This window comes from Cyanistes caeruleus, chromosome 19, assembly GCF_971803275.1.
Source record: "Cyanistes caeruleus chromosome 19, bCyaCae1.hap1.1, whole genome shotgun sequence".
Lineage (NCBI taxonomy): Eukaryota > Metazoa > Chordata > Aves > Passeriformes > Paridae > Cyanistes > Cyanistes caeruleus.
In genome coordinates this window covers 6,175,048-6,190,543 of record NC_141719.1, presented here as the reverse complement: position 1 = coordinate 6,190,543, position 15,496 = coordinate 6,175,048, and the positions used below count along the sequence as shown (strand labels likewise).

The window sequence follows — 15,496 nt, the reverse complement described above, 5'->3', positions numbered from 1 at the left end:
CATTCCTGGTCCTGTGATAGCTGTGCAGAGCTTGTCTGAAAGGAGCTCTTGTTTCACTTCATAGGTTTTGATGCATTTCTACATCTGAAGTACGTTTTAGGCAGAACTTCTGATGACCATGTTCAACTGAAGCCCTTTTCATAAGGTTATGAATTTCTGCTTTTGTAAAAGCTCTACAGCACAATGGCTAAAATGTAGCAATAGTTCATTAACAGTTGATGTGTGACCATTTGAAATATTTTTCCCACTAAATTTTCCTAACAGTACATAGGAAAAAATATTCAAATCAGATTACTGTTTTGGAGTTGCTGCCTTCACTGTCTCTTTTCTTCCGTGTGGTCCTCAGATGCCTTTGCCTCTTTAACTGTCGTGGGTGTTTGGGATTTTTTCCTGCAGAGGTTTCTGGTCTGCTTCTCCTCCCTGTTCTATGAACCTTCTGCATAACTTTTGTTGGTGGCCTTGTCTTCTTGCAATGCAGAGAGAGCATGGAATACTGTATGACCTAGAACATCTCTGACTTTTAGAAGTATTCCCTGTACCAGCAATACACACTGAATTTCTTGATTTTTTGGGTAAGATAAATAATAAAAAAAATATGCTTTTAAAGCTGATATAATGGTGTGTTGGTAATTTTTATGTCAGGGAATATAAACACTGATGCATTCATCAGTGAAATCCTAAATAAAGGGGGGGGTCACAAAGTTGGTAAACCAAAGAAACAAGTGATGGTGATCAACACAGAGTTTTCTGTGCAGTTGATATATTGTAGATGGTTGTTAAGGACTTGATGAAAACTATTAGAATTTATAGCAGAATTGGGTGGGAATGGAAAAGATATCAAATAATTTTGGCTGGCACTACTACTGGTGTGTCCCTGTTGCACTGTTGTGGCTTATGGGTGAAAACTTCACTGATGATCAGTCAAACTAAGGATACCACGACTCCCTGTGTTCACATGCACTGTTGGCAGTTGTACATTAAGCTAGACAATAATGAAATAATTCATATTTATGTTAATCCCAAGCAGGTTCTCTGGAGTAGCTGGCACTTAGATGAAAGTTATTACATGGTGTAACCTAGGCTGGGTGCTTGACTGATGGACCTGGACTGAAATACATCTTTGTGTTTAAATGTGGGTCTATTCAGTTGTTTTGAAAACCACCTTGCACCTTCCTGACTGTGAAGGGCTGCTTTGTTGCTTCCTATCTGCTGTAAAACATGTAATTAGTTGTTTAGTCTAACTTAACTATTTTCTTGTTGTTTAGAAATTCATTGAGTTTGAAGATTCTCAAGAACAAGAGAAAAAGGACTTGCAGACCAGAGTGGAAGCATTAGAGTCACAAACTCGACAACTTGAGCTAAAAGCAAAAAACTATGCTGATCAAAGTAAGTAAAACACAGTGCACTCCCTGTAAGTGATATTAGGGTGCATTTAAATTTTTGTTCTGTAAAATGAATACATATGCTAAATATCTGTGCCCTCTGATTCCTGTACTTAGACAGGTAACTGAGTTTAACTCTTGTGTAAGTTTGTTTTCTTTAGAATTAAGGCAAACAAATCGAATACAAGCTTGTGACTTGTAATCTGATTCTTCTGGTGTCCTGCTTGTATTGTTTGCCTTTTAGACAGTGTTTTTTTCAAATTTAGCAACTTTTTCAGGAGATGTTTAGATTACTTCCTTGTGATGATAAAATAAGCTCTTTTCTTCCTATTAAACAGTTGTCTGTGCTAAAATAAAGGTAGTCTTCAGGTTTAGAAGCACAGTTGGGGTGAGAAGAGCATTGATGGTGATTCTCATTAATTTTTATATTATTTTTGCTGAATTATTTATTTCTATGAGACAGTTTTTATAGAAAAAAAAGTATGAAGAGAACACTTCCCTTTCTAGAGATGTTCTGTGTAATTTAAAAAAAAACCAACTTCTGGAAGCTTTGGAAAAAGATCAGAGTGATCAGTTGTCTTGAAACACTTGAGTCTACATATATTGTAATTTAGACATTCTGCTGGGCTGGTTCTTATCCAGCCACACAGTCACTGAATGAAACTTCATCATCAGTTTTTTTACTTTTCTACTTCAAACTTCTAAGCCACCTTCTGTTGATGTGAGACTGGTGTGTTCATCAGTTAATATATAGCTTTTATTGCTGGACCCTGCAGGAATGTAAAATGAGACTGTGACAAGGTTGAGGTGACCTGTTTCTAAAAGCAGTGCCAATCATCAAAATAGCCCCTTCTCACTGTTCTTTCTTCCTTTATTTCTGCTCAACCACATTTCCTTCCCCTAACACAGCAAGTTATAACTCTTGTCCAGCTGGAGCTCTAATGCTGTTTCTGTAAAGTTTAATTTTCAGTGGCATGCCTGGGTCTGTAGCTGGGCAGGAGTATTAGTCTGAGAGTGTTAAGATGAATGTAGGTGGCATCTAGGGCAGAATTTCACTGAAATTTGGACAGTTCAGAATGGTGTTGGCAAATCTTAGAGGCTTCATATCCACTGTTCAAATATTCTCAGATTCTGTACAAGCAGGAAGGAGGGAACACTTAAAGCAGTCTTTCCTAGCAAAGACAAGGGTGATTATTTCTTAGGATTGTCTCTTTGTAGATGAAATCAGGCTAAAATGGGTAATTGAAGAGACTTGTACCAGAAGCCCTGCGATTCTTGTGGAATGGGGTTGTGTCTGTATTTAAAAGTGTCACAAGAGGGGAAAAGAAAACATTGTAGCAGGTGTTAAGTGGTCTGTTTTGGTAACAAAAACACTGTTTCCAGAAGGCCTGTGCTCTAAATGCACAGCCCAACAGCATGTTCATGGGAGACCTTGTTCTCTGACAAGATTATGGATCAAGATTGCATCTTTTCATATAGGCCATGGCTTTATTCTTTTGATGCAATCCAAAGAAAAAAGTGGTTGCACAAAAATGAATTGGATTTCTGGCAATGTATGTAATGAAAATGGAATGAAATTGAATGAAAGTTGGATTTCTGGCAATGTATGTAACAGCATACCTGGAGTTTCTCTAATATGAATTACATTTACCATGTATTGATAACACCATTTCATATTGCTCTATGAGTCTGTTGGGGTGAAATTCTCTTTTTGCTTTGAAAAATATTTTATTTCAAATATGTGTATGATTTTAAAGTTTTATTTATACATTATATGTGTGTGTGTGTATGATAATGATGGAAGTATTTTCAAGAAACTCAGTTGTTCCAGTAGAAACACTGAGGGTTGCTAGAATTACTTTTTTTTTGTAAGCAGTAATGTTGCTAAAAACAGTTATCATAGCTACATAAACTCCAGTAATAGAATAATGACTTTTAGACAGTTCCAAGATCTGTTTATTGGGGGGAAAACAATCTTTTTATTGGAGAAAAATCTTCTGTAATGGCAAAGTTGTATATTTGGAGGAACAATAGGGCTGGGTTAAACACTGAGTTTGCTTATGCTTGGCTTTGATAATCTGTCTGGGACAACGTGAAAGACTTGGGAAGATTTGATATGCTGCTGACGAAGAGCAAGATCAAAGGGGACATAAGCACGTTTGTTGAACATCTAATGAATATTATGTAAGTGGTTTTTTTAGTGCTCTAAATTTCTAAGGTATGAAAACCTTAGAAGTGTCTATAGTCATGAAAGCAGCTTAACCTTACTGAATTACCTTGTTTTGTTTTATAGACCAGGCAACTGGCATGCTGTACAATCCCAATCACCGATGTGTCACTTTAATTCAGCTCCAAGTCTTTTAGCTATATTTCTTTTTCTCTTCTACTTCCTATAGTACTGCCTGTGCATCTAAATTAGGTTCTGGTATTGCCAACTGTGTTACCACGTTGATACTCAAAATAGTGGCAGTGTTATCACTGGTAATGGGAGTTGCAAATGCCTGGCATAGAGCAAGTAAGCAAATAAAACCTGGCTTTGGAGTGCAGAGTAAGATCACAACATCAGTTCATGATATGAATAATAGATTAGAATGAAAAACAGGTAAAACGTGGTTCCATCTCGTACTTTACCTACAAGACTTCTTGCTCCTTGTAGGCTGCCTGTGCTCTGGTTTTTTTTCCTCAAATAAGCAAAGCCTGTGAGAACAAGTTTTGTCACAAGGTTAGGAAGTTTTGACTCATTCTCTTGAACACTGTCAGTGCTGAACATTGAGTGAAGACTTGTCAGCTGGGGTAGCTCTTAAGTTACATGGTTGAGTTCAGCTTGATTGTATGTGCTTAAACCTGTGTGCCAGTTAAAATTGCTCAAGAAGATACGGTTGCTGTGTCCTGAATTTTAAGTACTTGTTTGTTCAGTCTAAGTGATTGTCATACTACATCAAAAGAAAAAAAAAGTATTTCTTTGCACTTAAATTTACCCTGTGGGATTGCATCTACAGTCGTGTATTCAACCAGTTAGATTGGAATAAAGCTGTGTGAAATTACAGAAGTGAAATCAGGACGTTATTTTGTGTCAACCAGTTGCTGGCCTCTTGTGGTTCACTGACTTCTTCCCCTGCCCCCATCAGAAACTGAAACAGTTGCTGCCAGATGAGTGCAGTACCTTGAAGCGCTCTGTTCTTTTTCAGGAGGAGGTGGAAAGAGGGAGAGATGACAGCAAGACACTGCTGGGAGGACTGTGAACCCAGCAGATGATGAAATCCCGAGTGGTGGGAGCAGATACACTGGAGTTACCACTCCTGCGTGGTGTAGCACTCAGTACTGGTTGTTGATGAGCTGTGATGGTTGCCTAAGTCAAGTTTGCTGCCAAAACATGGTGCAATATGTGGCACCCTGGGATAATTGATTAAACATTACAACTGCTTAAAGGAGAGCAGAGGCGTAAGGATTTGCAGCTTCTATTTGAGCACAGGAATGTGCAGTGCTGATGAAGCTCCTTGGCTTGTGATCCAGCTTTTCATCTTGTTTTGATGCACTGTTGCTCTTGGTGGTAGCTTTCCCTGGGTTGCCCCTGTCTCTTGTGTGGCCTGGCTCTCAGCAGTACCTGGAAAAAGAGGGGGGAAATGTAGTGCCTGTGCTCTCAGGGTCCTTGCTGTGTGGAAGGTCAAGCAAGGTAAATAGCACAGAGTTCCTGGGGATTTGTTTAGGAATATGTTGGTACAGGCAGAGTTTTTAGAAATTTTTGCTGTGGCACTATAGTAAACTTTTACTGACTGTTGGTAAATATCTATTTTTGGGTTTATGACTTACCTAGAATTCATGTAATTGTTTTCCTTCTCAGCAGCAGAGGGCACCTGTGAACATGATAATGCCATGTGTTCAGTAAATAACATTCTTCTGCTCTGCAGTGGTGTATCTGAGAGCAATGCCAGTTTTCAATATAATCTTAAATATTTCTTACAAGAACTTGAAAATACCTGACTTCCACATTATTTCAAGTCCTTGCTGTTGTGAGACCCCCTGGTTCTACTTGTAATTTGTTTGCAGCATTAAAATGTTTGACATGTTGATCCTGGACCTGGAAAGTAGAGGGTTGTTAAAAACTTGTAAGAGCAATCCACAGCTCATTTGCTGAGCAGTGCTCAGTGAAGGCACATGATACTGCTGGGTTAGTGCTCAGTCTCCAGTTACAGGAAGGGAGGGATAAGATCTTCTCACAGCTCACGGGATGTTCCACTGAGTTCTGGCAGGGAGCTACACAGGTTTATTTTAGTTTCTTTCCTTGCCTCTCTCTCTGGGAATGTCAGTTTTCTTTATGTATTACAGGCTGTAAGTTCATTAAATTTTTGGGAGTAAAATATGACTAGTATATTCTGACTTACTACAGGAATGGAACAGCTTTGGCATAAGCTTTCTGGAGGAGTCATTCTTGGAGTAACTTATTCATTAGAGACGCTGAAAAACACAATGTCTGCATGACTGAAGTGCTTTCTGATGGATGTTGTGGGCTCTGGGAGTTGAAAGATTTATCTCCTTCTCTGGATCTGCCTAGTGCTAAAGTACAACCAAAATAACAAACTGCATTTGACAAGACAACAGATATATTTACATATTTGAGTTTATCAAACCTGAGCTTTGTGTCCAAGATAGATTACATTTGGGGAAAACTACATTTGTGAAAGAAACCTAACAAAACAAACAAACAAACCCCAAACAGGTATAATCCTAAGAAACAACTCTTGGGTTTTGGAGCTGTAAATGTGCCACAACTCTTGGGATGATATTTCCCGTGTTGGGTGGCACTGTGCAGCTATTGCTTGCTGGAGGTTTTATTTGGGGTATGAGGCAAACACTTTAGAAGCTGACCTAAAAACATTTGTTTTTCTCAGAAGCTAAACAGAGCTATTGCTTCCATTGGCTTCAAGAGAAAATGCAAGACTGGGTTTTGTTGCAAATGTTCCTGCAGATGTTATTTGATATTTGATTTTCTTCTGAGCTCTCAGGACACCAGCATTGCTGTAATGTACACCCAGGCAGACAGCCACTCATGGATAATCTGAAGGTATCCAATATCTGAGACACCGCTGCACATGGGATATCATGCAGCTCATGTGGATCTGTAGTTAACAGGAAGACTCTGATGTGAGCTTTCAGCTGTGAAGTTTAACAGAAACAAAAACTTCCCAGAAAATCGTTTTGAGATTTGATTTGTGTATCTGCACAGATTGTGATGTGAATAACTAAACTGGTGTGAAACAGCTCTGTCAGTAAATGCTGCTTCTAGGGATGCCTCAACTGGTGTTTGTTTCAAGGAACACAAGAAAGCTTTTCAGTAGATCCTGGAAGGAAGTTGAAAAGTTCAGGTTTGTTCAGTGGGGGTCTGGATTGTTCCTACTTCATTTTCACAGACTGACAGCAGCAGAACTAATCTGATTTCCAGCAAAGGGAGAACAGAATGGCTTGAGTTCTTGTATTTCTCAATTAGCAGATGTGAAACAGAGCTGTTTGCTAGTGTGTTCTCAGTGGGGATGTTCCTCATCTCTGATGATGTCCATCATTATCTCAGGTTTGTTTACCAGGCAGATTCCCCCTGCCCTTTGCTACACTGCCTCAGGTATCAGTCGCTACACCTGAAAAATCCTTCTGTAAGAAGTGTGAGTATCAGGGTGTGCTGGAAAAGGGAGGCTTTCCTACTGGCTCTGCATTTCCAAGTGCTTTTCCTGGCTGCCCAGAGCTGTTCCCAAAGACCTGCTGTCTGTGTGGTTTTGGGAGCCAGCAGCCCACTAGATGGTGCAGGGGGTACAGCTGGCTCCAGAGCAGGCACCAAGCCAAGCTACAGGACTCAAGGCTAAGATAAAATGGAGCAGGAAATTAGAGCAGTGACTGCCCTGCTTTAAGCTTAGCTGTTAATATACGTGAACAAAAGTGGTGAGAAAAGCTTGAAATCCACTAGTGTATAATTAACTGCAGATGTGTGTTTTTAAATTAAGGGAGTATTGTAGTTTATGTGATGGAGTTTGGTTGTTATAGTGATTCTGTGGCTCAAAAATATTGCAGTAATTAAGAAAATTACTTCAAATGTCTCTTAGAATATGACATTCCTGAGTTTTCACTGGCTTTAAAAACAAATCTCGTCTGCTAAAGCTTCTGTGTCCACACTGACTTCATGTGTATTTTCTCAGACAAGGACTTGCTTCAATAGCAAAATTTGAACATTGCACTGTTTGCAAAGCAGTCAATCAAAGGTTTTCTCAGTGAAACACTTCTTTGTGCAGAGACTGGGCAAGAAGTTGGATTTTTCACTAGATTTTGTGTAGAAGGTTCTTGTATATATTCTTGATTGAGTTTCAGCATATATGAGTGATGTCCTGGCATGTGCTTGTCTTTATATTAAATGTTGTGGCAGAATGTTTAAAAGAGTTTGTTGGTTTTGTTTTTAAAGTTTTGTGTCAGGTTTTTGGTAACAAATTGCAGGGATTTTGTGTGCCTGAGACATAGTGCGAACTTGAACAGTCCAGAAATGTCAGGGATAAGACCATTGTGTTGATATTTGCTATCAACAGAGCATTCTTGACAACTAAATTATCTTCATAATTTCAAGTGCCCTACTTACTAAACTGAGATCTAGACCTGTAGTTCACAGTGTAAGAGCTACTTGAAGATGTTGGTCTTGTCAAGGGATTGAATTTTTCGCTTGTTTTACAAATTGGTTTTTTGTGCAGGTTTGATTTACAGGTCTTTCCACTTCCAGGTTAAACACTTGTTTGATAGCTCAGTCCTCTTTTCAGTCCATGAGTGATGTGTGTAGTCTTTGGCAACTAATTAGGAGGTCATAAGGTCCTTCTGGATCTACATCTTAACTTTGGTGTGGGACCTGCATTAAGGAATAGAGCCAGATGAAAGCTGTCCTAGGAAAGTCTTCAGACAGTCCTGGTGCCAGGAAAGGCTCATTAATGAGCTGGATCTCCATCCTGGCTTGTGTAGGAGGAACTTGAAATTCCTCTTGAAGGCATCACACTGGTTGGATTTTCCATTCTAGCAGGTGTGTTTCTCTTTCTCCCCCTCAGGCTTATCAGGAGTTTGAGGCAGAGGACAACATACAGATGAAGGGTGTTCCAAACTTGGTAAAAGCCATCAGACTTGGGAGGTAAGCTCTGACTTTCAAACAGGCAGGGTGGGCAGCTTGGCTGCCTAATTCCTCATAATGCTGTCAGGAGACAGAAACTCCAGTTTCTCTAGTTTACTATTATATTTAATCTCCCATTTTTAGGCTTAATTGGTTTTCTGTGAGAGAACTTTGATCAAGATTGGTATCTCAGGTCATTAAAAGCGTTAGAACGTTGACAGAGAAGTTCACACTAGGCCTTGAGTTTGAGTTTGTGGTGATGTTCCAGAGGGATGCCTTCTCATCAGGCTAAAAGCACTAGAATATTGCATTTCATGCTCATACTTAAGATGCTTGAAGACCTTTGTATGTTTTTTCACATAAGCTTCTAAGAGTGAGTAGTGCAGCTTTTTTGTTGAATGTTTTATTTTGCACATGTATTATCTCAAACAATATAATCTTGCAATGTAAAATCTTCCTTGATGTAACAAGGCTTTGTAATGGCTTTGTAAAGACACATTGCAACAGAGACAATGGATACTTTTCCATTTAGGATATATATAATCAAACTAATTTTATCATCTACCCATAAGAATTTGACATCTTAGTGCAAAAAAGTCCGAGACTGAAGTATCAGAGGAATTTTTGTATTGTTACTTAAGTCAAATTGATAGGAGCTATATCTGGTTGGCACTTGGCACACCCAGGATGTGGCAGGCAGTGCCAGCACAGAGCCCCATTCCACCTGGGGTGTTATCAGGGCCAGACTTCCACTCCTTTGTATGTTGGTGTATTAAAATGGAACTGGTGACAATTCAGTTTAAAATGTGTTTCTGGGTGCCAGTGAAAGGCATTTTGCCCTATTGTTTAGTTTTCTGTTACTGCTGGTGGGAGCGTTCCTTTAATAGTGACTTAAGTTTGTCAAAGTTTTTGAGGTGAGAATCTAGTGGTCTTCTTCAAAATTCTTCTGACTCTGTGTTCAAGTCAGTGGTGATCTCTGATCCTTGGGGAATATCTGATCTCTTGCACAGTGTTTAACTGGAAAAAGAAAGTGTATTCTGTTGGTTGTTTTGGCAAGATCTTATCTTGATGGGAGGCATATTTTGGGTAGAATAGATTTCTGGTGCTGTGTCTCATCCTGCTGGTATTGGAAAAGCCAGTTCTGAGGACTGTTGATGTGGTGTCTGTTGAGGGTATGTAGCTTAGTGTACATCCTCTTCTGGCTGAAACTTCCAGCTCTAGGAGTGTAACGTATTGCACAGCTGGAAATGACTTCCAGAAGAAAGTGCTTAATGTCAGTTGTATCATTTTCTGGGCTTGTAATCATTTTAACCTTTGTACCTAATGAAAACAGTGGTCAGATCTAATGGAGATATCCCCCTTGAATATGCAGCATCACTAGGTATGTACATTTGTCTTCAATGACTTGATTCAAGGAATTATTTATTATAACTGGGCCGTTAAAGTTTTAAAACATTGTAAAACATTTCTTTCTTCACAGATGGAGAAAGTGGTGTGCTTCTTTATGGAACCTCAACCCCTGTGCAAGCGTGTGTTGTATCCATAACAGTGGGAAATGCTTTTGAGGATTTCCTGAAGGCTGGTTTTGGGCAGCTGCAAAGAAGGGTGTTGGTAACACCTGATGTGGTGTTAATCTTCATTAAATGTACTGTTGAGTACTTTCCCAGTATCCACTTGCAGAATTCATCCCTGGAGTTGTCTGCATTGTCTAGACACAAACTCACTGAACAATGTTGGGTGCATCACTCTGGTTTGTGTGGGAGCTCCAGGTGAGGCCAGAAGCAGCGGGGAGGCTCTTTGGACACTGTTTGTTGGAGAGGGAGCTGGTTTAGCAAACATGAGGTCTATCAGTTGTGCAGTTTGCACTATCTGATCTCCTGTTTTCCCAAAGGAGGTTTAGCATAGTGGAAAGGTTATGAGGGAGATCCTCTGGGAGCTGTGGTACACCTGGGCATGGTGTGCTCACGTGGGAGCTGCTGAGTATCTGATGGGCAGCTTTTTAACATCTCATAACTCATGACTAGGATGTCAGGCAAAGATAGTGGATAAAATATGGTCTGTCACATCATAGCTTTGTTAATTGTAAGTTCTGACTCGTTTCTGTAGTCTCTTATCAAAGGCTTCCATAAAACTGCACTTCAAGTGTACAAGGAGACCTAAAACACCTTGTGCCTCAAAACAATCAACTGAACTCTTCCATTCAGTAGTGTTCTCCATCATTTATGTATTTTTTAGATGCATGCATTGTGCTGTAAAATATCTTTTTCTCTGTGTTGTGTTATAGATACTTGTGCCTCCCTTGCTGCTGTTTGATCCAAAGAGCTTTTGTTCCGTTCGATAAGAGGGCAGAAATGGAATCATTCTATCTGGCAATGTTATAAATAATATTTGATGTAATAGTTTAGCCAGATATTTATAGGTTATGCAAGAGGTTGTGTCAAGGAACTTAAGGTTCTTTAAAGAGCAAGATTAGATTAGGAGTTCAGAATGTTTATACGAAATAGACATTTATGTATTTTGCTACCAGCATTTGACTTGGGCAAAGACTTTTTTCCATTAAAACATAATTATGATAAAATACTGTGCCAAAATACAGATCTATAGATCAAAAATAAATGGTATATTGAGAATTAATTTTCAGGAGACCCAGCTGGCAACATCAAAATATGCAAATGGTAGAGAGAAATCTTAGCATTTGTCTTCAGCTGATATGTGTCTGGCAATGACTCTCTGGAAACATGGAACTATACATTTGAACTTTCCCAGCGATATTTAAACAGAGCAAGTAGAATAAGCTCAGTTACACAATTTGATACATGTTTATGTCACATAAATATTGTATTCAAAAATAACTGAATAAAAAGATGGAATTCACATCTAAGCAGCAAAAATGTTTTGTGTTTGAATGACACAATAAGTTGTGTGTAGAAGGTTCTGAATTCTGTTAGTTTTTCTGCAAATTAATTGCATTGGGATATCACAGTTGGTTTCAGCTCAGTTTCATCTGAGCTGAAACATAGCAGAGATGAGCTGAGCTGCTCAGTTTGTTTCATCTCCCTTTAATAAGAACTTACTGTCTAAAGTTCTCCTAAATCTGCTAGATGTATTTTAATTTCTTGGAATACCTACAGAAGTATTCAAATGATTTCTCTCCTTAAATCTATTGCCTTAATGCTCAGTGAAGTGTGAGTGAATGCCAGCAGAAACCTTAATTTCACATAGGGCTTGAACCTGTTTCAACAAATACCTTGTCTGTGTTTGTCCTGGTTAAACACCTCTGGAAATTGTGTTTTAGGGAACTGATATAGGACCTTAGCTGGAGCCCATGGCTTCATCTGGGATTGAGTGACTCTTCCTGCAGTTTCCATGTGAAACAGTCTGGATTGGGGTGAGCAGTGAACTGGCCTTGAACAGAAAAATCCCCCCTCGCTGGCCTAGTAATCAGCAGAGGAAAATAGGACTTGGGCTCTTTAGGGGGAATGCAAATTGTAAGATTGTGCTGCTTGATGTACTTAGAAGCTCTGTGATAAGAGCTTAAAAACACAAACACTGACATACTTTTTATCCTGCTTTGTGCTATTCACTACTAGGAATACTCTGATCTGCTTGCTTAGTCCTAGGCAAGTCAGTCTCAGTAGAACACTAAATTTAGTTTTAATTTTTTTTTTTTGTTCTTCCAGTTAGCAGACTTGAGGAGCGGGAGGCAGAACTCAAGAAGGAATACAATGCACTTCATTCAAGACATACAGAGGTAGGTTGTTACACCAAGATGATTTTGGGGTACCTGTAAAAATGCAGATCTGTGGAAAACCAGGTGTTGAGAGCAATTGGGAACATTATTGAATATTTTGGTTTGTACACCAAGTTGTAACCAGGCTTCATTTGTTGATGTAGTTCTCCTCATTCACATCCAAGTGTCTATTTCTCAATGTTTGATTGCACAGCTGTAATTTTTATAGCTTTGTCAGATATTGAGAAATTTTAAAAATGTTTTCTTCCATGTCTTACTAGGAAGGGATACTTCTTTCCTTCTGAGTTCATTTCACTGATGTCTTTACAAGTGATCCATCTTTGATACTTACTGAAATCACAATTGTTTTTATTTCAATTGACCAAATAATGAACAGAGCATTTAGCAAGATTTTTATTTTTTTAATTTAGCTCTAAGATGCTTGCTTTGACAGATGTCGTGTTAAAGATGCAATGTGACTGCATTTTATGCAATCTTAATTTCTAGCAATTTTTCTCTCTTCTGTCTTCATTATTTGTTTCCTTCTACCTCCCACTCCCCCTTATTCTTTATTTCACTGATGAATATTTCAGAGTTGGATGTCTTTCTCTTCCAACTCCTGACCTGAGATTCTGTATCTATGTCCTTCACAATACCCACCTTTCAGCCTTCCCTACCTGTCTGTGGCTGCCTTTGCTGGAGTTCACTGCCCAGCAAAGATGCTGGCTCAGCACCCCAGGGAATGTCACCCATTTACAGTCCCAATGGACCAAGACCTGCTGAAACTGAGTCACCTTGAGGAGTTCCACCAGGGATGTAAAGCAGAGAGCTGAATCAATCCCTCTCCACAATGTGTGTGTTGTGGTGTGAGCTGGGAGTTCTCCTGGGAGCTCAGCCTGCCAGAGACAGGGTCTGCATTGCACTTGCAGCACCAGCCTGCCCAGCAATGAGGTGGCTGCAGATGCAGAGGTAGCAGGGCTGCCCTGGCTGGGGAGAGCTCTGGGGACAGGCTTTACCCTCACCCTTCTGTTAAATCAGTATCTGTCCTGCTGTTCTCTGGAGAGGGAGGTGGGCTGACTGGTGTGAGTGCAGGATATCCCATTAAGCTTCACTCCCACTAAGACTGTACTTGGGCTAACTGGCTTGATTTTAAATGGATTAGGGTATGAGAACCTGAGGATAAAATGTTTGGTCAGAACAGAATGGATGGAGCAGCCTGAACATGTTCAGACTTCAGTGCTCTGGTTCCTTGTCTTTCCTGTGCTTGCAGTGGGTTTTGATCTTGTGCTGATCATACTCTAACACTCAGATGGGATGAGTGACAAAGCAGTGTGCTGGAGTTGCTGAGGTGGAACTTCTGGAACCTAACCATGCAAAGTCTTGTTTTCATCTTTCTCTGACTATAAAGGACCAGGTGCAGGAAGCAATCATACAACCGAGGGAGGTGTGCTGGAAAGCAGAATAGTTGACAGTGGTCTAACACAGAAGTTTTTGAATCTTTGCTCTTTGACTTAGAAGGGAATTCTCTCAGTTGCCTCTTGTATCTCAAATACTGTTCTGTTTATAGAATCTGGCTTGTTTTTGTGCCTGGATTAAAGCAGACCTGTCTGCTCTTTGTACCAATGAGGGCTTTTTTGCCTTTACTGCTTTTTTGCCTTTGCAGCTGGTACCTCTTTCAGGGCAAACCATTCAGGGTGGTTTTGTCTGCTGAGTAGGATGTAAAGAATCTTACTTTCTATTTTCTGCAGAGCTAAAGGGCATAACTTCATAACTATGGCAGTGGCTTTTTAAAGGCTTGACTAAGGCTTTTATGTTTATTACTCAGTTGGGAAACTGAGGCAAAGCAATACTTGAGATCTGCTGGAAAACTGGCTGATACCTGTGGCTTCTCTCTGCACAGGTTTCCAAAATAAACCTCTTTTTTCTCTATTTAAGGAAGTTATTATTTTTCTTCTATGGGGAACACCAGGCTGAGGTGGTTCGATATCTTTCCCTGACACACAGAATATGGGCTTAGTTTAATGAAGCATAATTGGGTCATGGAAGTTTCTCAGTGTTCTGCACTGATACAACATGACAGAACAGTGAGCCTGGCTCCAGCATTGGGAATGGACTTTGTCAGGTTCATTAGGATAAACACATCCCCAACAAGTCCCTGGGCAGGAGACACGAAGAGAAGGCTAATGGAGGTGTCTATTTACAATTATAACTAAGCATGGGCAGCTCTCACGTTGTCTGTGAGATTAGACTTTGGATATCAGCTCAAGCAAATAGTTTTTCTAAAGCCTTATGCTGAACATTAACAGCTTGATCTATAAAACCTGGATTTAACATCTTTACATACTTATGTATCTGTCAGCAACACTGTCTTGTGTGTGGATAAAAATGCATCAAGCTCTCCAGTGGGAATGGTGCTTTTACTTACGTGAGAAACTCACCACAAATGCTGAAAGGAAAAAAGGTACTTACATGGAAGTATGTTTAGGACTTTGATATCAAGGAGATTCTAGAAATATCTGTTATCTCAATAAATCTAGATTATGTGGGACAGAGAAAGATCTATATACAGACAGTTGGGTGCACATTCTCAAAGGGAGGAGCTGCTTATGCCCAGCCTGATTGGATCTGCAGGATAAGCAACAAGAGCTGTAGCACTGAGCCTGGTCTGGCAGCGAGAGAATTACTAAAACCTTTCCGGGGGAGCTAAAGCAGTGACACAAAAAAGAAAGAGGAGTAAAAGGGCAAGGAAGGTATAAAGGAGATGCTCTCAACCTGGTTAAGGCAAAGGTGCAGGTAACAACATTCCCAACATGGCATATCCACCTTTGTTTGTAACAAGTGCCAGGCTTGTATACATTGGGAGTGGTTGTAAGTGGTTTGTAAGAGTGGAAATTGAAATGAGTGCCAGGATGTTCATTGACTTCTACTGAGTGCTGAAGTTTAAGATGTAGATAAGCCTTGTAACACTTCTGCAGTTGTAAAACTTGTCACATGCCATGTGAGGAAACCAATCTGAGTATTTTTATGAGGTGGAAAGACATTGCATTCAAAGGGAAAATGGATTTCATGTTCATGCTGTAATGTGTTCAAAAGCATGTTGTAGTTGTTTTTGTACATGTGCCTTAAAACTGCTAACACCTGATCTGTGAAATGCTTTAGCTAGGGTAATTCTTCCAAGTTCCAAGTTTATCTTTAATCCCCTCAGCTAATTGTAATTGAGGAATGTATTTAAGTAGAACAATGCTGAAGTGCTCTGTG

General features: G+C 39.7%; 1 protein-coding gene across 5 annotated transcripts in view; it reads left to right on the top strand.

Moving 5' to 3' along the window:
• SPAG9 (sperm associated antigen 9) overlaps nucleotides 1-15,496 on the top strand; it is a 58,059-nt gene that overhangs the window by 5,306 nt on the left and 37,257 nt on the right. For all 5 annotated transcript variants that reach the window (XM_086857354.1, XM_086857352.1, XM_086857353.1 and 2 more), the window contains exons 2-3: nucleotides 1,266-1,386; nucleotides 12,189-12,259. In XM_086857354.1, the coding sequence (XP_086713480.1) occupies nucleotides 1,266-1,386; nucleotides 12,189-12,259 (192 nt within the window). The remainder of the gene's footprint in view (nucleotides 1-1,265; nucleotides 1,387-12,188; nucleotides 12,260-15,496) is intronic.